General features: G+C 36.1%; 1 protein-coding gene across 1 annotated transcript; it reads left to right on the plus strand.

Moving 5' to 3' along the window:
• Positions 1 to 8900: 8900 nt before the first annotated feature.
• LOC140855773 (uncharacterized) lies at positions 8901 to 22034 on the plus strand. The gene is made up of 4 exons (XM_073252511.1): positions 8901 to 9322; positions 19720 to 19971; positions 20499 to 20900; positions 21326 to 22034. The coding sequence occupies exons 1-4, from the start codon at positions 8901 to 8903 to the stop codon at positions 22032 to 22034; spliced, it is 1785 nt and encodes a 594-aa protein (XP_073108612.1).
• Positions 22035 to 22576: the final 542 nt, after the last annotated feature.

Genomic DNA, 22576 nt, shown 5'->3' on the forward strand with positions numbered 1-22576 from the left:
GGCGTGAGGATTTCAGGTGGGTGCCAACTATTGGCACCCCCTCCCCTTTCCTTATTTGGTAAGGACAAGTGATAAAATTTAACGCTTTAAAAGAAGAAGTCCTAACGAGATTAGCAATCCTCTTTAAATAAAGATTTGAAGTTTAGTTAGGACTCCAATTCAAGACCTATTTAAAGGGATCCCCTCTTAGCCTTATGACCAGACAACCAAGCATCAAACCAACCCCTCCAAGTCTCCATGCCTCCTTTCTCTCCCTCTCCTTCTCCAATGCCCAAAGGGTTGGATGTCTAAGCTTCTCCATGCCCAAAATCTGGTTGGGCATCCCATCCTTCTTCCTCCTTTTGGTTGGTGGCTGTTCTACATCAAAGAAGATCCAAGGAAGGGGAAAAGGCTGATCACATGGTTGATCAAGAGGTCCAAAGGTTGATCAAGAGTTGATCAATTGCATGTGAAGAAAAGAAGAGGAGCAATCCATGTTGTTCCTATGTGGATATCCATAAAGATCGGACGTCTGCATGGCTAAAGTAGAATCTGTGCTTCTTCTAGATCCAAAGTTAAGGAAAGAAAAAGCAAAACAGGTATGTGATCTGTTCACATGTTTTATTTTTAGATTGAAAAATTAGTATGTATTATTTTCAATATATGAACTAGATCTTTAGATGCTTTAATCATATGTATGCATGTTCTGATTAAAAAGAGTTTTGATCTATTATTCCGCTTTATTTTTCCAAAAGAATTTTGAAATCAGCATGCACCAGCACCCTACCGAATTCCAACAACAACAACTATAGCCATAGCAATGGTGATGACTTGGTGGCAACAATGGCCCTTGGTGATGGTGGGCCATATTTCTTGATATTCGGCCACTATCCAACCAGTGACTATATCAAGGGAATAGAAAAAAGAAAGAGAAAACTGGTTTAGTGGCTATACCTCACCTCTAGTGAGGTGTTTGTGTCTTCTTTCTGATGAAAATGGATGATCACTCACCACAAACACTCAATAGAAAACCAAAGAAATCTTATGGATTTTATCCACATTTTGATTCAGGATTAGGTCAATATGATTAAGGGAAGAGGGGAAAGCCTGTTTATAGTAGGGATCTAGAGTTTCAAGAAGCCCTAGATTTTCAGTCCTTATCGAGTTGGGGGAGGAAGATGACTCTAATCTAGAGTCTTCCTCCCCCCATTCTCATGTGCAATGCACACATGAACAGCCCACAAGAGTTGATCTAGGTCAGATTGGGCCCACATTACAACAGGCCCTTATAGAATCGAGGCCTCTCAATGCACTTGGGAGATGACAGCAATCATCACCATGAGCCTTGGCCATCGTGTTTTGGTGGTCTAGGTGGTTGGGGAGCTGAAAGAAAGAGGAAAGCTTCAATAAGAGGTATATGATTTTCCACTGGTGAAGGACCAATGTATCTATCATTTCAAAATAGAAAAAGATAGGAAGGCAAATATGGTTGGTGGGCCATTGTTGATCACTAGCCAACTTTAGGCAGTGGAGAGATGGATGCATAATTTTCAACTGGGATCGAATCTAATCAACATAGCAGTGGTGTGATTGAGATTGCAAAACTTCCTGATGGAATACTGGGACAAAGACTTGAGCTTAAGCATCGTGTTAGGGGCCAGTTGGTTGGTGGCTCTGGACGGATTCATAGATCACCTACAAAAGTTTAGGTTTGCATAGATTAAAATAGCAATCGATGCATTACAAGCCCTCAAGTCAGATGTCCATATTAGGGATCGAAGGAGAATATTCTGACCATCGACTATCACTATGGCTGGATTAGTTGCAAGGACGACCAGTGCTAGTACCATATGTCAGTGCCAGATGGTAGTGAGATGGAACGGTTGCTCAACCATGAAAACATCATCTGATTGGACCTAGGAAAGGGCAGCCCAGTGCCCATGGTAGTGAAAGGTCCCAATGAATTGATGACTTCTAACCCCCCCTCCATCAGCTAACCGATGGATGATATTTGGCCCTTGGCTGGTCATCATGAAAATTCAACAGTTAAGGATGCTAAAAGGGGGATCGCATCTGAGGAAGTAGACCGAGTCAACCTTGAGTCCTTCGATTCTTGGTCAACTCCCTCCAGTTCGAGCTCTCCATTGAGCCACTCAAGTCCATCAAGTTCTCCATCTGACTTGAATGGATGGCAAAGGCACCATTGAAGGTGGCTTAGCATCATTACTTGATAAACAAGTTGGATCATCGGTCTAGATCCACACTTGACCCATTAATGCATATAGATCTGGGTAGGAGATAAGCATAGTGTAGCCCATAAAGGACCTTAGCCAATGAACTTGCCGATAGGGGAAGCAAGCTAGAGTATGTTCTGACCTCCTCATGTGGCCTAGAAGCCCATTATCCCCGATGGCTGCTATGGGTGTGAGAACCTCATTTTTTTTTAACTTTTCCTACATGAATCTTAAAGCAGAAATAAAAAAAAAAGAAAAAGATCTATGGAAGAGGACTCCCAATGGGAGTCCACCTCCTCTCTTGAGTTCGATAGTGAAAAGGAGTCCTAGGGCTGCTAGACTCTAGTGAAAGCCCTATGACATAGCCTATAAAAAGCCCTTCCTTCTCTTGAGTACCTTGCACTCAATCCTAAATCAATTGTTGGCAAACCCATAGAAATTTTTCCATCAACCATTCCTTTGCAAACTACCACCGATTTCTCACCGATGATGAGATAAGGACCTCTAGTGTCTCTTTTCTTCCCTTCCCTGCCCCCAAGCCTTGCTTATCACCTAAAATTAACCAACGATTCATCAGATTTTGGTGGGTGAATCCTGCCATGTTTCTTCTTCTTTTCCTTCCATTGAGCAAGCTGTCATCGTTGAATATGGCCGTACTCGGACTACTGTGTGCTGGAGCCACCATCATTGCCGCCATGGGATTGCCACTATTGCTACAGAGGGAGATGGCCGGCCTAAATCATTGCCCCTTCCCCTATTTTCATAAAGTAGAAAACAAAAAAAATAGAGACAGAGAAGAAAAAAAAAAAAAGAAAAAGAAAGAGAAAAAAAGAAAAAAAAAGAAGAGAGAGAGTTTCTCTCTCTTCTCTCTCTTCATTTGCTTTCGATTTTTTCTCTTTAATCTCTCTCTCTGATCTTCTCTCTCTTTAGAAATCTTATGGACCAGAAAAGAATCCAGATGTTTAGGTACACTCAAATTAACTAATTAACCTAGAGAGGGGTCCGTAACCTGTTGTGTTAGGGTTGTTTATCTTGATTTTATACTATCCATAATCTTTTATGATTTCTATATTTCATCTTAATTATGTAGAGGTGCAATTATTTGTACAAAGTTGTCAAGTAGAACACCTGGACTATGAGTTCGTAGATCAAAGAGTTTGTTGATTTTGGTGTTTGAGTCAATCACCAATAGAGGTAAAGATCCTTAGACATAAATATCTATATATATGTTTATTTATAAATTATATGGTTTTAATTTTTTGTCACCATTTTTGATGGATATGTGATAGTCGGTATGATACTTTTATTTTCTATATTACATATTTTTATTGATGGCTTTTTGGATGGTTTGTACCGTAATACTGACTATTAAAAATTTGAAAGAATATAATATTTATAGTATTTTATTGACATAATTGAGATTAATAAGTTAATGATCAAGCAAAGGGTGTTTGGACTAGCCACGTTAAATTGTGAATAGTCATATTATAGATAGAAACGTGATACTGAGAATAGCCTACTATGGACTAGAATATGGTATTAAGAATAGTCCATCATGGGCAAGAACATAATACTGAGAATAACTCCACCATCGGCAAAAATGTGGTATTGAGAATAGCCTGCTATGAACAGAAACTGAAAATAGTCCCACCATGGTCAAGAATGTGGTACTGAGAATAGCTTCATCGCATGTAAGAATGTGATGCTTGAGTTTGCCAGTCACAAACTAGAACGTAACCTTGATTAGTCAAAAATCCTAAAGACAATTATTGATTGATTTGGATCATGTTAATATGAGATATGAATGATAAGATATCAAATCATAATTAAGTAAATAAAATTTACTTAATAAATGTGTGGTTTATCAATTTTGAAAAGATAGATATTTGATGGTATATTATGAATGTTTTTGTATATATCAATATTGAGTTATGCTGGATACTTGACGTGTGATTTCATGATTTATATTCTCTCTTTGATATTATTTATTTATTATTTTTAAATTATTATGATATCTGTATGAGTGTGTTGAGATTCTTATTAGACTGTAAAGCACATAACCCTCCTATTTTTTTAAGAGTTACAAGATACTTGCACTTGGCTAATGTTGGGATCTCGATTTGAAAGGATTGATTAGATTGAGTATCATCAATTATAGCTGAATGATTAAATTTTATAAATTATATAAGATTTGATATTTGTTAATATGAAATATTTATTATGAATTGAGATCAATAATATTCATGAGATCTTAATGAATTTTAAGGCCTTGCATATTCTTTAAGATCTTGCCCTAAAGAGTGTACGGCTATCATGTATCCGATGCAAATGCTAGGTTCGGGGTATAATAGAATAAAATCAGAGTTTAGATTATGATCACTAGGGATTGTCATTTAAATGGTACTTGAGTATAAGGTTATGATCACTAGGGACATGATTGAAGTAATAGAAAGGATTCAAAGTTTGGATTTCAGATCAATAAGTATTATGATGAAATTTATGTATAAGTGGCATATGATGTGTATAACAGAACTGATGAGTTATATCTTGAATTTTAATAAGTAAGATTTCACCTAAAAATGAGAGGTGTCGACCCTCGAATCAAATGAGACATATTGATATATTATGTTGTGTATACATGTTTAATCATTATTTAGATAATTTTGGAATTCTAAACTTGATATAGGTGAAGATCATAATGATTTTTCTAATTTTGATGTTAATTATTTGATCATTACAATTTTAAATTTATTAGAAAAAAATTATTTAGGATGTGATCTAAGAAAAAATTACATCATATGAGAGAGAAATATTTTTTGAGCTTTAAACCTCCAAGAGGATCATGCATGGAACTTGCATGTAAATGAAAAAAATATGTGTATCTATTGATGGATTAGATTTTATTATAAGAGTATGACATACACCTTTTGGTAGAATCTTTAATAATTTGTATTACCATCTTTTATATTGGATTACTTGATCTTTCTTGTATTTGTCAACGGTAGTGGGTGTATTGATTATCTCAAGTCAAACTTTATGTTCCTGAGCTGATTTACAATATCTTGCTATTGTTAAATTTTTAGAAGACTTATATGAGTTTTAATAATAAGGGACAAGATTTCATGTTGGTTTATTTGTTGATCCTAAGAGTCATGATGAAGGAAGCTTCAAAGAAAATAGCCAAGTCAATTCTACTCACATGAATATTGACTTGAGGTATTCTGCTTTGTTAAGGATTTTAGTTAATCTTTTTACAAAGAAAGGTTGGTTTAGAATTATCTCACTAGTTTCTAGCTAAATCCAAAGTTAACTCACTTTAAATTAATTGTAAATATATTAGATTCTAGATAACCGGTAAAGCTTATGCAATGCTTTTAAACATGAAAAGTGGATCAAGCTTTAATTTTGATGTGGTATGCTCGAGGCATAGTAAAGATAAAGAAACTTAAAGTTTTACTTTAGTTCTACTTATAAAAAACAATGAAAGGTTGGATATTTGTTATATTCTAATGTAAAGTGATATTTTTGTTAGAATTCATTCGATATACTTACAAAATCTGATAAATTTAGATCAAAGTATGCAATAGAAGTATGGTTGTTTGAATTGCTTAGAAACATTAATTTTTTTATTCAAAAGATATTGCAATGGAAGGCATTAATTTCCAAGTAAAAAAGGATTTCATTGATAATAAAAGGATAATGCTATTGATTCTTGACCTAAACTAGATATAGCCATGAAATTTTTGTCAATAGGTTATTCTATTGTAGACAATGCCAAGAAAAACCCTGGACATCTCAAATTTATTGTTAGTGGATTGATGATTCTTTGATTATGCTCAAACCTAGAATGCTTGGCAAAGATCTCATTGTTTGGGATTTAATATTGTTACTCCTTATGGCTATAAGGGCTTAAGATTTTCCTTAGATAAAAGGTTTAATCAATAAATCATGTGAGGGTTTGAAGAAGAAAGATGTTATATATCATGAAAAGCATTTGATGCTCAAGTCACCTTCTAAATTATTTAGAGTGGATTGGGCTAAACATGACTTCTACATGGAGTTAATCAAGAGCAATACATTTCACAGACAAAGAATTGTGTATTTTAAACTAAGGTTGAGATGTTAGTGTTCATTTGAAAGAGATCGAGATAATTTGATATATATATTGTAGATGAAAGAATCTAATTTTAAAATCACTATAGGAAAAAGGGTCATTTTTGAGGGATTTTTTGAGGAAAAAAGAAAAAAATTTGTTGAAAATTTATATTTCCGACAGAAACACGATCGTCGGAAAAACCCTCCTCAAAATTTATTTTTGAGAAAATTTTTTAGGGATTTTATTTTTCAAGGGATTTTTCGACAGATTTTTTCCTTTGAAAACTTTCGATGGATTTTTCAAGAAAAATTCTCTGAGGGATTTTTCGAGAAAAATTCTCTGAGAAATTTTTTAAGAGAAACTTTTCAAGAGATTTTTTGAGAAAAATTCTCCGATAGATTTTTCGAGGAAACTTCTCTGAGGGACTTTTCGAGGGAAGCATACCAAGGGATCTTTCGAGGGATTTTTCGAGAGAAGCATACCAAGGGATCATCTGAGGGAATCTTTTTGAGAGATTTTTTGAGAGATTTTTCTAGAGAATCTTTTAGAGGAACTTTCTGAGGGATTTTTTTCTCAGCAAATAATTTTTGAAAAATTTTACAAACAATTTTTTTTGAGGGTTTTTATGAAATTTTTAAGGGATTTTTTTCTCGACAAATAACTTCCAAAAAAATTTTGAAAAATTTCTCAGCAAATATTTTTCAAATTTTTTTTTGAATTTTTAAGTGACTTTTTTATATTTTCAATGAAATTATCCCTCGCTAAATAATTTTCGAAGGAGATAATCCCTTGCAAAATGACTTTTTGAGAGAAAAAATATCCCTCACAAAATATATTTTTAAGAAAAATATTCCATTGTAATATTTAAATCTAACCATTAAAAAGTACCTATAATATTCTATTTTTTTATATACCTGATCATATACAAATAATTCATATAACAACAAATTCATATTCATAAATATAGCATATGAGTCATAATAGAAAATCATAATCATCACAAATATTATCTTTCTCATATATCCAAGTCTATAAATAAAATAAGTTCCACAAATATCATCATTCTCATCATATCCAAGTCCATAACAAAAGAAAAAAGTACCATAAGTATCATCATCCCAATCATAACAAAAAAAGAAAATCATAAATGACTATCCTCTTCATCCTCCTGATCATCATCACCATCATCACAATCATCACCATTTGTAGGGGTAGTAGCTAGAGGCGACACTGGAACTGTAGATGAAGGTTGCGCTAAGATAGATGGATTGCCATTCTTTTTTTTTTTGATGGGTGTGTCTGAAGAGCTCATCCAATGTAGTGCCCTGTTCAACTTCTGTGTCTGAATTTCACAATACAAACAATATTAGCAACTTTAAAAATAAAGTTATGTTATATGACCAAAAGGATTGCTCTTAATATTAAGATCAAAAAGCCATTCAGTGGAGGATCAGCATGCACTTAAAAAGCTAATAGATAGAGATTATCGCCAATTGGCAAAGAAGTCAAAGTTTAACATGGGGTAGTATAACAACATAGAAATTTCTAAATAATCACATTACCTATACTTACATCAAACTTGTGTCATGCTTGGGTTTTCAAACTGAATGCAATTTGTAAAGTTATCAAAGTGACTGTTTTTCAGGATCTTTGATTTATCATTTTAGTGGTTTTCCTATGACAATATTCAACTATTTTTTATTGGAAAAGGAAAAAAAAAACATTGTCAATGCAAACCAAGATCATGTTATTTCTCAAACTTCCATGTCAATAAATGTAGCTCTCATAAAGGTAAAATTTCAATTGCTCAACCTGCATAGAAAATAATTCAATCCTTTGAAATGCAAAAGCAAGGAACACAGTATAGTGTCAAGCATCTAAAGATGCATGAAACAAGTTACAAAGCACCTTCATGCTTGGTTATACTAAAGTCACTAAAGTTTACTAATCTGCTTCTATAAACTCTAAAATCATACGCTATCATCAAGTAGAACTCCTCAAGGGACCAGTAACTAATAATAGTTCAATAATCGAGTTTTGTAAATTATACAAAGTTTGATATTGGTTAATATATAATATTTGTTATGCATTGATCAATAACGTTCGCGAGATTTTGAGGCTGTAATCAATTTTAAAGCCTTACATATTCTTTAGGATCTTATCCTAAGGAGTGTATAACCATCACGTATCCAATCTGCATGCTGGGTTCGGGGGTAGGATAGTGGACTAGTTGAATAAAAAGGAGCCCCTAACTAAAGTAATTGATGCAGGCCTAAACCTAAATGGGGCCCATCATCTAGGGTGATTTCTTCCCTGATCAAGTCAAGAGGGTCGGGATCGCACTTGACTAAGAAGGGGTGGTAGGGCCTTGATGATGATTGGATGGAGTCCTCCAACCTTCAAAGAGTGGCGATAATGAGTTGGAAGGAAGTGGGCATCAATTTCGTCAACACGGCCAAGAAGGCCCGATTGTTGGGGATGCCATGGCCTCCAATGGATCTAAAGGGGCAAGCCTTGTTGGTGCATCAGAGGAAGGATGCCGATCGATCAGCCTAATAAGGACTCATGAGAAGGGGGTGCTATGAAGACCAATGGAGATAGGGGGTAGAGAGGGGTGCATGCTCTCTACCCCTCCAAATCGAGTAAAAGACCAATGCTTTGAGCATTCAAAACTCATGGGCTGTTTGGGCCTAACTGTGGTTGAAATAGGAGATCAGCCTAATGGAGAGAGAAAGTTGGGGAATCAACCAACTCAGCAACCTCCTATGGCAATCCAAGAAGAACTGGATCATGAAATAGCCATTAGATGTATCAAGACGACCCTATGCAAAGAGATCAATGATGTGGGGATGGGGGGGTCAGCTGGGGTGAAGGAGCGGATGGTATTGGAGAGCTTGAGGCTACTTGAGGAACTGGCCCAACTTCCCCTCCACCCTCTCACCTATGAAGATTATAGTTTGAAATACAAAGGGGCACTAAAGTCATCCTTCTCATCTGCCTATAGAAGACTAATGTAACTTCATATCTAGATATATGTGTGCTCATGGAGATATGACTGAGTGGGAGCAGCTTAGACCATGCCCTACCCCGGTTCTCGATATCCTAGGGTTTCTAGTAATTGAATCCCAAGGTCTTGCCAGGATATCATTATTGTATGGAAATTGGGAGGGGTTAGTGTGGATGAGTTCCATAGTTGTAACCAGGAGACTATATTTGTAATTTTCAAACCTAATGGATCACCTTGGATCTTATCTAGCATCTATGCTAGTATGGAGTGCAAATAGAGGCAGGTGCTTTGGTATGAGATTTTCAAGCTAATTGAATAGGATATCTCGATACTGGTGGCTGACAACTTCAATTGCATCAATAGCCCTCAAGAGAAAAAGGGGGGTATGCCCTATACTGACAAGATTGAGATTAGTGAATTTTAAGATTTTATTGCCACAAATGATCTTGTCAACCTAGGCTTCTCGGAGCCTTGGTTCACTTGACGGAACAACCAGCAAAATGAGGCCAGAGTTTGAGAGTAGATTGACAAAGTCTTTACTACAATAATTTGGATTCATCTATTCTCAAGCTATCAGGTACCCATCTTCCTCTAATTTCGTTTGACCATTGCCTGCTTCTAATTTTCATAAACACTAGGAGATCTCACCAAAGCCCCTTTAGTTTAGAAGTTCTAGCTTTCTTACCATGCTCATGGGACATCATGCGAGATGCATGTGTGAAGGTAAGGTTACAAATTTATGGTAATGCTATGTACCAGGTGACTGACCAACTAGAACTGACCAAACATTGGCTCCACTAATGGAACATGGAGGAGGTAGGCAATATCTTTAGGCACCTAGAGAAACTTGAGGCATCAATCTTGGATCTCTAGATAAGGGAGGAGAGGGATGGTGGTCTCTGTACTATATACCATGTGAAGCCACAGAGGAGACTCTCTATGCACCATTCCTTGCTCCGATAGTAAGCGATTTTGTAGAGATAGAAGTCCAAGATCTAGTGAATCAAAGAGGAGGATAGAGACTCACTTCTTTCACCAATACCCCATTAATTAGGAGATAGAAGCTAGATCCAAGCACTATGTGGTTTCAGTGGATAGTGGGTGGACAGTAAGGACACCATCAGCTAGGAGATTCTCCACTTCTTCAGGATTCAGTGAATGACTGGATGGGGGATCTGCTACCTTCTCTTGCCCACCTCCTATAATTCATATCTCTGTGATATACAGAATGACGAGTTGATTGGAGAGGTGTTTAGGAGGAGGTTTGAAGGGCATTCTGCTTCATGGCGAAAGATAAAGCATCAGGATCAAATGGTTTGCCCTACTATACTTTAGGAGATATTGAAGCATCATTTAGAATGAGGTTGTTGAGGTTATGCGCCAGCTTTTTACTATAGAGAGGATATTGGTGATGTGGAAGCAGACTTTTATCACCCTAATCTTGAAAAGGTAGGATGCTTTCAAGTTAGACCACTACAAGCTGATTAGCCTTTATACGACCTTGTACAAGGCCTATGCTAGAGTCATAGTTGGCAGGATGAAGCCTTTTCTTCCCCATCCCATTAGTTTGAAGTAGGGCTTCTTTATGGAGGCCAATAGCATCTCTAACAATATCCTAATTGCCTAGGATTTCATGCATGATCTCCATCGCACCCTTGCCTATAGCCACATGATGGCAATTAAGCTTAACATAAAGAGAGCATATGATCATGTGCTGGGATTTCCTCCACTTTATCCTAGAGAGCTTTTGCTTTGACAATTGATGGATTAGCTAGATCTTTGGTTGTGTGTGCTCCCCTTCCTTTGCCATCCAAGTCAATGGTACTCCAATGGCCTTCTTCCACTCCACATCAGGCTTCGCTAAGGTTATCCTCTTTTCCCTTATCTTTTTATTCTTTGTGTTGACATCTTTTCTTATTCTCTCCATGCTACATCTTGGAGCGAGGGGCTTAATGCATACACACCTACTCCGGGGACCCAATTGCTATCCCACTTGCCCTTTACAAATGATTGCTTCTTGCTAGGCTAGGTGATGGTATGGGTTGCCATGATCTTCATGAGGATCTTGAGGGATTATTGTGCCACCTTTGAGAAAAAGATGAATCTACTAAAGTCAGTCATCTATTTTAGCCCAAAGACCAAGCGTCAGTTGACATAAGCAATCAAGGATTGTTTGGAGATTATGAAGTGGGTCGAAATGCGGTGCTACCTGGGGAGGTCGGAGATTGGAGAGACCAAAATGTACTAACATGGAGCAAAATTTCACAAAATGGATGGAGGGCTACAAACTAGGTTGCTATTCATGATAGATAGAGTGATGCTGGTCCAATTAGTCCTGTACTCAATGTCAATCTATATGATGTCTAGCACCATTTTGTTGAGGGCCTCATTGTTGAAGCTAGAGCAATTTATTTTGGGGTTCTTATGGGGCTTATGTAAGAGTAGAGAAGGGGGTTAATCTTATTACTTGGGTTACTTTTTGCCAGTCGATGGGTGAGGGTGGGCTGACTATCCACTCCTCAGTGGCCAGGTCTGAAGCATTGATAACCAAGCATGCACTGCACTTTCTGCTTGAGCCAGGGAGCCTTTGGAGTTTGATGGTGAGAGTTGAGTATGTACCTTGGACCAACTAGAGCTAACACTCATGCCCATAGGAGTAGATCCTTTCTATGGCTGGAGAAATGTGCTCATGCTCTAGAGATCTTTTCTCATACTAGGTAGCTAATTGGTAATAAGCAGATGGTAGATGTTCTATCAGATGCATGGTTATTTGGTCTCTTGCTTGCTCGATGGCCAACCTTGATTTGTATGGAGGAGATGGTGGGTGGTTGAGTTAGTGATCTACTTTACCCCTATGGAGAGGAGGTGGAACACTTACCTAATGACCCATATGTTTAGAGCTTAGCTGGCAGAGCAGATTCTGGCCCTACCAATTTCAATCTAAGTGTATCGAGATGTGAGAGTTTGGAGGTCTACTTATAGTACCAAGGCACTATCCAGGGATCTCTATGAGCTCTATAGAGAAGAGCCACCTAAGAGACTAGAGGTTGTTTGGATCTGGAGAATTTAAGTACACTTGAAAGTCAGTCTCTTCCTCTGGAAGGTGGCATGGAGCTGTCTACCAACTAAAGGGGTGTTGAGGGAGTGAGGAATGGATATCCCTCCAACGTGTCCACATTATGAGAGTGACACTAAGACGGTCATGCATGTTTTATTCTAGTGTCTAAGGGCTATGTAGGTATGGAGCCTTGCTGGTTTACCTCCCATGGTTATCTAGGGGGATATGCCAGTTCAGGCCTTCCTTCAGCTACCATAGAGGAGGATGCATCTTCAAACCTTGATGCATCAGAGAGCATACATGGTGTCTTGGATCTGGCTAGCTAGGAGTAGCAAGGTATCTAAAGATAGAAGGTAGTAGGCTAGATTCACTGTCGAGATAGCTTTGCTTTGAGCTACGAAGATTACCAGTCTCTTTTTCCACATAGTGACTTTGACGGATTGGGACACTTGGGACTCACACCTGCTCATGGAGCAAGCCACATGATCTTCATCACTTGGAAGCCCCTACCCCTGACCTTCCTCTAGGTCAACATCGACAGTAGCTTGAATGGTGGTAATAGTGGTGCTGATTTTATGATCTGTGTCCTGCATATAGGCTTCATGGCAAATGGGAGTATCACTCTCCTGACCCTAGATCATAAGCCAAAGGTAGCAGCAACCACCGTATACTTATGAAGAACTTTCTCAATGAGCATGCAAGGCATCTCTTTAGAATATCATAAAATCACCAACAAAATAAATTAAATTAACTAAAATCTAAAATTTAATTAATTAATAAATTTGACTAATAAATAAATTTGAAAGTCTTGCATCAAATAAATCTTAACTAATAATCCTACGAGACAAAATAATAAATCTGAATACAACTGTGTTGATACTATTAAACCTCACTTCTAATCTCACTCATAAAGTAGCATCTACATTTGCAATTAAGTATTTGAATCTAAAAAAGAAAGAAGAGATTATGAGCTCGACAACCCTATAAGTAATGAATACCTTATTATGATAATTCATGTGATAAAGTAGAATACAATAGTCAAAACATAGTTTACCATAAATCAATGTAAAAATATAATCTATTCATTTTTAAAAAATAAGTCCAGTAATTTTAGTATCTTTCTAGTATTCATATTCATAATCATAATTGTGATTTGAAATCAATGATATTCAATAATTTGATTCAAAATAAATTTTACTCAATCCGTTATCCCTTAACGATGACCACGTACACTTATATCCCATGGCTAGGCTTGAAACATAACCATACTTATATCCTGTACAATGGGCCAAGATACTATACTTGTACCTTGTGATGAGATCTAAATACTACACTTATACCCTCAGGAGAGGCTGGAATAGAACCGTACTTACACTATATGGAGTAGATTAGAGTACCACTCTTATATTTTGTGGTGGGGCCAAAATATCATACTTATACTTTTTGGTAAAACTAGAAACAAAAATATGAGATCAGCAATAGTCAAAGTGCTAATACACAACCTTCAATTAGTAGGATACCAAATATAGTCAAGCTGAGAGTCTAAATCTAATTCATATCATAGAATAATATATATTCCATAATCTAATCAAAATATGCGTATATGATATCAAATTAGTAAAAAATTATAGTAATACTCAAAAGATATTACTTCAAAATCCCATAATAATTTTCATTTAAAATATTATTTCATAAAAAAATATCATATATAAATCTATTAACAATTTATTCAATGTCAAAATTAATATTATATAAATAAAAAATTTGAAAAAGATAGATCATTATTTTTATTACATGAACAACAAGCAAAAAAATCTAACTAAATCTGAGATTCTCCTTCAAATCTAATATCCAAATTATAAGTTTTTAATCAAAATTTAACCATGATAATTTTCAGAATAAAATTACTAAGTTCCAATACCCTCATGAGGCTGGCAAAGTGATAGTGGCAGACATCCCGATTAGTTTAGTCAAGGTGATTTTATTTGACCTAGACTAGGATATAGATGGGTCAATAGAAATCAAGGAGACTAAACTCTAATAGTTTGATAAAGGTCAAGGTGAGGGCTGGCATGCTACTTGATGATCATAGATCAAGACTCTTACACCAAGATCGATCAAAATTATTGAGAAGACCGCTTTGCTGAATCCAATAATCCTAGAGAGAAAATTCATGCAGAGAGAGAAACTTATAGAGAGAGAATGTGGAAAGAGAAAGTAGAGAGAAATTGGAGAGAGAAAGGGGGTAGAGAGAGGAGAGACGAAAAAGAGAGAAATTCTCTCTCCTTTTCTTTTTTTCCTCTTCCTCTTTTCATCTCTTGATGGAATAGGAGATTCAAATCCCCTTCTTTTCCTAGATAGAGAAGCCGGTAGTGTTGGCCATGGTAGCACAACCAAAACCCTTCCCAATGATCAACAATAATATTGAACAGCATCGGAAGATCAAAAATAAATCATGAAAAAATAAGAAAAAAATAAGGGCCCTATTTTTCTCAAAAATTTTTAGTGATTGCCAGCCGAAATCTGAGCTTTGTGACTAAGGAAGAGAGAGAAGAAGGTTAGTTAATATTTTTTGGCCTCTTATCAAGATTTTCAATAGTGATTGAGCCCCAATTCTGAAGACACAGTGATAGGCTTCCTAGAAGAAGAATAAGAGAAGATAAGGGAAATAACCGACAATTCATGACCTAGGCATAGGATCCAATAGGGACGATGGGGGCTTGTTAAATAGAGTGGAGGAAGGCTAAGTCCCGCTTGAAGTTGGCGTCACTCCGGCGAAATCAGGTGGGAGAAGGAGACTTCCATTGGCAGTCTTCTTCTTCGCTTCTTTTTCTTTTTTCATGATACTTTAAATTTGTGTAACTCTATTGAGTCCTTTTTTTGCTTCTTTAAAAATCATGCATTATGGCTGGGCCAATCAAGTGGACCAGGCCCAAGTTGATACCAGGCTTGTTTGGATCAAGACGTTACATTCTCCCTCTTTAAAAAAATTATCCTCGAAATTTTTTTCTTAAAAGAATCTTCAAAAATTTAAGATTATCACCTCAAGCCATTTTCTAATTTCAAGATCCAGTCTTCATTAAGATATCTTTTAAATCAAATTATTATTTAGATTGGCTTTAAAAAATTACACTTATATCAAACCTAGGTTTCTAAGTTATATCACAATCAACATTAATTACCATCCCAATATCCTTAATGTTTATCTACCTATACTCATCAGTGATTCTATATATTATAATTTATCCACTTATACTCTAATACTATATTAATTATCATGCCTCCAACCTGAGATCGTGAGTCAAAGATCACGACAACCACCGCATACTCATGAAGAACTCTCCTCACAAGCATATAAGATATTTTATAATACCCCAACCTAATTTGACCCAACCCATTTCAAGTAGTCCAATAAGGCTGCGCATGGATCTTGAAGCATGAACAAAAAAAAATTGCTAGCACGTGTGGGAAGGAAATTGGACTCCCATTGGTAGTCTCCTTTGTGTGGTCTCCCGACGAAAATCGAAAACTAGGGAGGACTCAAACTCCTCCCATGGTCCTCTATAAAAGGAGACCAAGCCTCCCTTCGAACCCCACAAATCTGATCATCGTTCATCATTAGAAAGGAGCCCAAATTCCTCTTTTTCTTCTTGAGACTTTCATGAAGTTAGTTGGAGTCATAGGCCTTAGCTCGTCAGAAAGAGGATAAGAATCTCTCCCTATCCTTCTCCCCATCTTTCTCAACCCATGGGTATTGGGACTCCGACTGGCAATCACCAAATTTTTATCAAAATAGGGACTTGATCAAATCTCCTATTTTCTTTGAATTTTCATATGCTTTTCTTAATTTTTCCTAGCGAGGGTCGTCACCGTCGACCATTGGTTGATGATCCTCCATCCACATCGCCCTAGCCTGCATCCCCAACCACCACTATTATAGGGGAGAAGCTTCCCTATTTCAAGATAAGCGGGGAATGATGTTCCACCCAAAACGAAGGAAGAAGAAAAAGAAGAAAAAAAAAGAAAAAAAGAAAGAAAAGATAAAAAAAAAAGACTCTTTCTCACATCTGCCCTCTCTCTTTCTTCTATTTCTCTCTAATTTTCTCTCTCCACTTTCTCTTTACTTTCTTTCTCTAGAATTTTTTCTCTCTAGATTGTATCTCTCTTTTAGGATTTTTTTAGAATTTTGAAAAGATTGATGATAAGTTTGAATGATCTTAGTGAAGGGGTTCTAATTTATGATCGTCAGACTGTTAGAAAAAGACTGATTCGCATACATAATAAATCTATACGATTATGATTACCACAACGAAAGTAGATTTTTAAAATTTTAATCTAATCGAAGTATACTGATTCTAAATCATAATCACTTCTAGAATCGTCTAACATACATAAACAAATTTATGAATATAGATCTGAAATCATAAATAGCAAGAAAAAGGTATACTTGATCACTTTTTTCTCCTCCTTCATCGAATCAGATCATACAGATATCTGGGGTTGCTGTCGTAGCCGCACAAGCATCCAGCCTCTATTAGTATCTACACGGAGATGTCCTTATTAGAACTTTGAAACCTCTGAGGTACTAACTCTTTTACAGGCTTCATTTTTTGACTTGGATCAGGGCCCTTTACTTAAATCTACTTGATACAACCATGTATAGGATCTTGGAGATTGATCCTAACCATCAAGAAAAATCAAAAAAATTTTTCTTAATTTTTTTCTCTGTCTCAAAGGCTCTCTCTTAGATCTCTATCTAACGTGGAATAGGGGCATGGAAAAGAAGGGATGAAAGGTGGTTAGCGTGGAGAAGGAAAGGGGGCGTGAGGTAGTTAGCGCACAAAACAATCGGTAATTTTTCTCACACCAAAACCCATCCCTTTTTATAATTTTATCACACAAAATTACCTTATTTCTCAAGCCAACATCTGATAAGAATCAGTTTGAATTAGTTAGGCTTTATCTCTATCTAAATAGATGTCTTAACTAATCAAGAAACATCAAGAAAACACCTCTCCATACCCCACTCTTCTTCTTTCTGGTCAGCCACTTGGGGAGAGAAGCTCAAAGAACTTGGGTTCTAAGGTTCAGGGTCAATTAGATTCAAACTAGATCTAAATCGAGTCCAAATTGAGTCCGAATCGAATCAAATTCGAAAGAATATCCAAATTGATCCAATCAAGATTAAAATCCAAATCTGACTCAGATAATTAAATCTAATTAGCATTAAATTAAATCAAATCTAATTAAATTAAATCTGATTTAAATTAATTAGGACTTGATTCATAATTTAATCAATCCTAATTAAATCATAATATTTGTAATTAAGTCCAAATGCTAACAATTAGCAGTTACTGAATCTGTAATACTTACAAATTAACAGTTTTCAAATTCAAACCATCAATCAAATTGATAATTCAAATTTGATCCAAGCCACTAATCGGGTCAAACTCCTTTTATGTGTGACTCCTCAGGTTCTATTATGTCTGATAGTGAGATATACTATGATCTCTATCACAGTATCATCGAAACTTCTTTTGATGGATCAGAATAATTCTAGCTCAACCCATAAGAATCTTTGATCCAAAAATAATCTTAGTGAGTTCTCACAATCTATCAATGACGTTTAGTAGCATGTAGTGGCAATCTAACAAAATAAAAAAATATAAACCCTTAGGTGCAGTTACTATGTGATTTAGTCTCTCTATCATGAGTTTCGACTTGATGGAGATCATGGAGAACTCATCAAACTCCATTTTCAATCATATGCCAAATTGACTCAACTCGAGTTCACTTGTAAATTCTATGAAACTCTTTTCAGATATTCACACTTGCTTCGATCAAAGACTTTCTGAACTCAATTTTACTAATCGCATAGGACTTTTTCTTTTCTACCAAGATCGATAGATTCCATCTAAGTACATCCTACTCTAATAGCAAATTTGAACCTACTGTAGCCAACATATATAGTAAAGATCCGAATGGCTAGAGATCAAGAAAATATATAGTCAAACTCAGTAGTCTCGCTGTGAATAGCCAATGACACCGTAGGTTAAAAGATCACTCACACCACTGCAGCATTAAGAAGACCACTAACGAGTAAGTAGATATCCACATGGTTTCTCGTATTGGTCATGCTCAGTAAAAGTTGTTCTTTAACAACGAGCGGCACTCTCACCCTAATGTCACTGTAGACTCGAGACTTGTCTGCTCATAAAGAAGATGATTCGTGCACCAATCTTAAATGAATTGATCACTATCTCCGTGATAATCCTACGATCGGAAGTATTTAGAAACTAACCACTGATAATGTAAGTTTCAAATTCTCAACACTTTGAGAATATACAATATCATCTTTGTTAATTTTTAGGATAAATTATGGACACATAAACATGATTGAAAATGAAAATATCTTTTTATTAATAATAAAATTTTATAAGTATAAGAATATACTCTGAAAATATAAATGTGTTAGCCAACAATTGCCTTTCTAAGGCACACATCTAACACAGACAGCGTACCAACACCCACCTTTATCAAATCATAAACCATTAGATTTGATCATCCATAATTTTTATTGAATCATCTATATAGTAATGCAATCATGTTTTGATTTAAATCATATTGATTGGGCCGATCAAGATGTCAGATTGTGTCGTCTGATTAGTTCTATTGTACCTTATTAATTTCTCTCTTCTCTGATTTACTCTCTTCACTTGATTTATAAATTCAATGAAGAATTTCCAGTCCTATCATTTTGAATTAGAGTTGACCTAGTAGATAGACTCTGGATCAACTTATTGATCAGATAGTATATCTACAGCATCTGAGCCTTTCTTGAGTTGCGCAAGATCCAATCTTTATTGATTTTTATTGAATCCTTGTAGCTTTGATGATCTTGATTAAATGAAAATATTAAATTGAACTGGCCTCTGATTATCGAATGACATACTGATCTTCATTTTGACTCTTATCAGATAATACTGATTTGATCATCTTCGATCTCTATTAAACCATCTATGTCCTAATTAGATCTTGATTGAATGAAATCAGATGACCAGACCCATCTTGGATGCAACTATCCATGAGTCCTATCTTGCTTAATTATTTGTATCCTTTTTAATTATTAGACTTGATTCTATATAGGATTGTGGATGTTTGGTAATGGGATACGATGATATGATCTATGAACTAAAGATTTTGGAAGAAAATTTCTAAAATTATGTGGATGTATTAGAGAGAAGAAAAGTATGTCCTTGATCTATTCTATTGAGATGATAGAAAATAAGATATTTCTGCTAATGTTTTCAAAGCTTGATGTGAATGCTTTCAATGTATCTTGCAGTAATGATATGATATGGCACAGGAGGTATGGTCATCTTAATTTTGTTGGTCTGAAATTATTGCATAAGGAGAAGATGACAATTGATTTTCCAGGAGTTACAGGAGAGAAAGGGATTTGTGAGCCCTGCCTCTATGGCAAGCAACATCGTGAGAAGTTTCCAACTGGTACATCTTGGAGGGCTACAGAACCTTTAATGCTGGTTCATGCTGGCATTTGTGGTCCAATGCAAATTGCATCCTTTAATGGTAGCAGGTATTTTTTGATTTTTGTGGATGATTTCTCAAGAATGACATGGGTGTATTTTTGAAAGAGAAGTCAGAAGCTTTTGAGTGGTTCAAGTAGTTTAAAGTGACTGTTGAGAAGCAAAGTGGTTACTCTATCATTGCACTATAAACTGATCGAGGTGGCAAATTTACTAGCAATACATTTGCAACATTTTGCAACAATAATGGTATACAACAAACAGCTAGCTATACTCCTCAACAAAATGGAGTTGTGGAGTGCAAAAATCAAATTATTATTGAGACAGCCCGAAGCATGATGAAAGATAAGGCATCACCAGAGAAGTTTTGGGCAGAAGCTGTGGCAATAGCATTCATTTGCTCAATCATTTTCCCGCTCAAGCTATGAAGGGAAAGATTACATATGAGGCATGGTGTAGAAGGAAACCCAATGTAAGTTATTTGAGAATTTTTGGTTGTATTGCTTTTGCTCATGTGCCATCTGAATTAAGAAGAAAATTGAATGATAAGAGTGAGAAGTGTCTTTGTTGGTTACAGTGAAGAAACTAAGGATTATAGATTGTTTAATCCAGTGACTAATAAGCTGATTATTAGTCGAGATGTTGTTTTTAATGAGGAGGATCGTTGGAATTGGGAAGTTTCTGGTTCAAACTCTCTACAGGTAGAAGGAGATACTGAATTTAATCCAATTAACATGATAGAAGATCCAACTTCTTCACCTGATTCTACTCCTAGAAGGATGAGGAGTCTTGCTGATATTTATGCCAATGATGACCAGTCATCATCACCAAATTCTCTTCTAGAAAGGCAGAGAAGTCTTGCAGAAATTTATGCCTCCATTGCCATGGAACCTACTTGTTTTGAAGATGCAACAAGACAAGAAGAATGGTGCAAGATAATGAAGGAAGAAATCAGTTCCATTGAGAAGAATAAAACTTGGTCTTTAGTGGATTTACCTGAACCAAAGAAGCCATAGGACTAAAGTGGGTGTTCAAGTCCAAGTACAACTCAGATGGAACTTTACAAAGACACAAGGCTCGATTAGTTGCAAAGGGATATGCTCAAGTTTCATGTATTGATTTCACAGAAATTTATGCTCCAGTTGTTAGATTTGATATTGTGAGATCTATTTTGGCTTTAGCAGCTCACAATGGATGGATTATTTATCAATTGGATATTAAATATGTATTTCTTAATGGTGAACTTATAGAGGATGTGTATGTAGAGCAGCCTCAAGGTTTTGAAGTTGTATGTTTTGAGCATAAAGTATACAAATTGCATAAGGCACTATACGGGCTCAAGCAGGCTCCGAGAGCATGGTATAGCAAAATAGATACTTATTTTGTTCAAAATGCTTTCCAAAGGAGTGCCAATGAACCAACTTTGTATGTGAAGACTCAAGACAAGGATTTCTTGGTGGTTTGTCCATATGTTGATGACATGATTTACACAAGAAGTTCAATGGAGATGATGAAGAGCTTTAAGGAGTCCATGATGAAGACATTTGAGATGTCAGATTTGGATTTGCTGCACTATTTCTTAAGAGTTGAAGTTCAACAAAGTGTAGAAGGTATTTTCATTTATCAGAAGAAGTATGCAGGCGATTTGTTAAAAAGGTTTGGAATGTTGAATTGCAATGCAGCAAAGAGACCAATGAATACTAGTGAGAAGCTGTGTTTGAATGATGGTATGGAAAAAGTTCCTGAGAAAGATTTCAGAAGCATAGTGGGAGATCTCATGTATCTCACTAACACTAGACCTGACATTTTATTTGCTGAAAGTGTTATTTCCAGGTTTATGCACAATCCTAGAAGACATCACCTGGGAGTTGCAAAGAGGATTTTGAGATATGTATGTGGTACTCAAAGTTTGGGTCTTATGTACAAGAAGGGCACAACAACCAAGCTAATTGGCTTCACAGACAGTGATCGGGCCAGCAATATTGATGATCGAAGGAGTACAAGTGCCTATATTTTTTCTCTTGATTCGGAGCCATTTCATGGAGTTCAAAGAAGCAACAATGCACAGCACTATCCAGTACTGAAGCAGAATATATTGCTACTACAACAGTAGCCTGTCATGCAGTTTTGCTTAGAAGGATTCTTGAAGATTTGAGGCAAGAAAATCATGGAGCTACTGTGATTTTTTGTGACAATAATTCAACCATAGAATTATCAAAAAATCTAGTTCATCAAGGAAGGACTAAGCACATCAAACAAGGCACCACTACATCAGAGAGTTAGTTGCAGGACTGGTGGAGCTGCAATATTGCAACACAGATTTTCAACCAGCTGACATTCTGACAAAAGCCTTACCTGAATCTAAGTTCAAGAAATTTTGTGCTATGCTGGGAATTCAAGCACTTTGAATTAAGGGGGAAAGTGTTTGTTAATTCACGTGCTTTTTACTGTTAGAGTCCTGTTCCCATGTTCCCATATTTCTTTTGTTAAGAGTCATGTTCCCATGTTCCACTGTCTCAGTTGTTTCCTAGTATTAAGGAGTCTATTATCTGCTAGTTGAGTTTGTTTCAACGTGTCTTTAGTTGTTAGTCATAGTTCTGTTTTCAGTCTATTTAAACACCAGTTGGTGTGAAACTGTGTAAGCTGAAAATAGTA

This window comes from Elaeis guineensis, chromosome 1, assembly GCF_000442705.2.
Source record: "Elaeis guineensis isolate ETL-2024a chromosome 1, EG11, whole genome shotgun sequence".
NCBI lineage: Eukaryota > Viridiplantae > Streptophyta > Magnoliopsida > Arecales > Arecaceae > Elaeis > Elaeis guineensis.

Excerpts from the sequence above, each read along its gene's own strand:
- LOC140855773 (XM_073252511.1), top strand. The coding sequence starts at position 8,901 with ATGGAGATAGGGGGTAGAGAGGGGTGCATGCTCTCTACCCCTCCAAAT. Across the intron at positions 9,323-19,719 it reads TCTGCCTATAGAAGACTAAT|TAATGATATGATATGGCACA; the intron begins GTAACTTCATAT and ends TGTATCTTGCAG. Across the intron at positions 19,972-20,498 it reads GCATCCTTTAATGGTAGCAG|TGAAGAAACTAAGGATTATA; the intron begins GTATTTTTTGAT and ends TGTTGGTTACAG.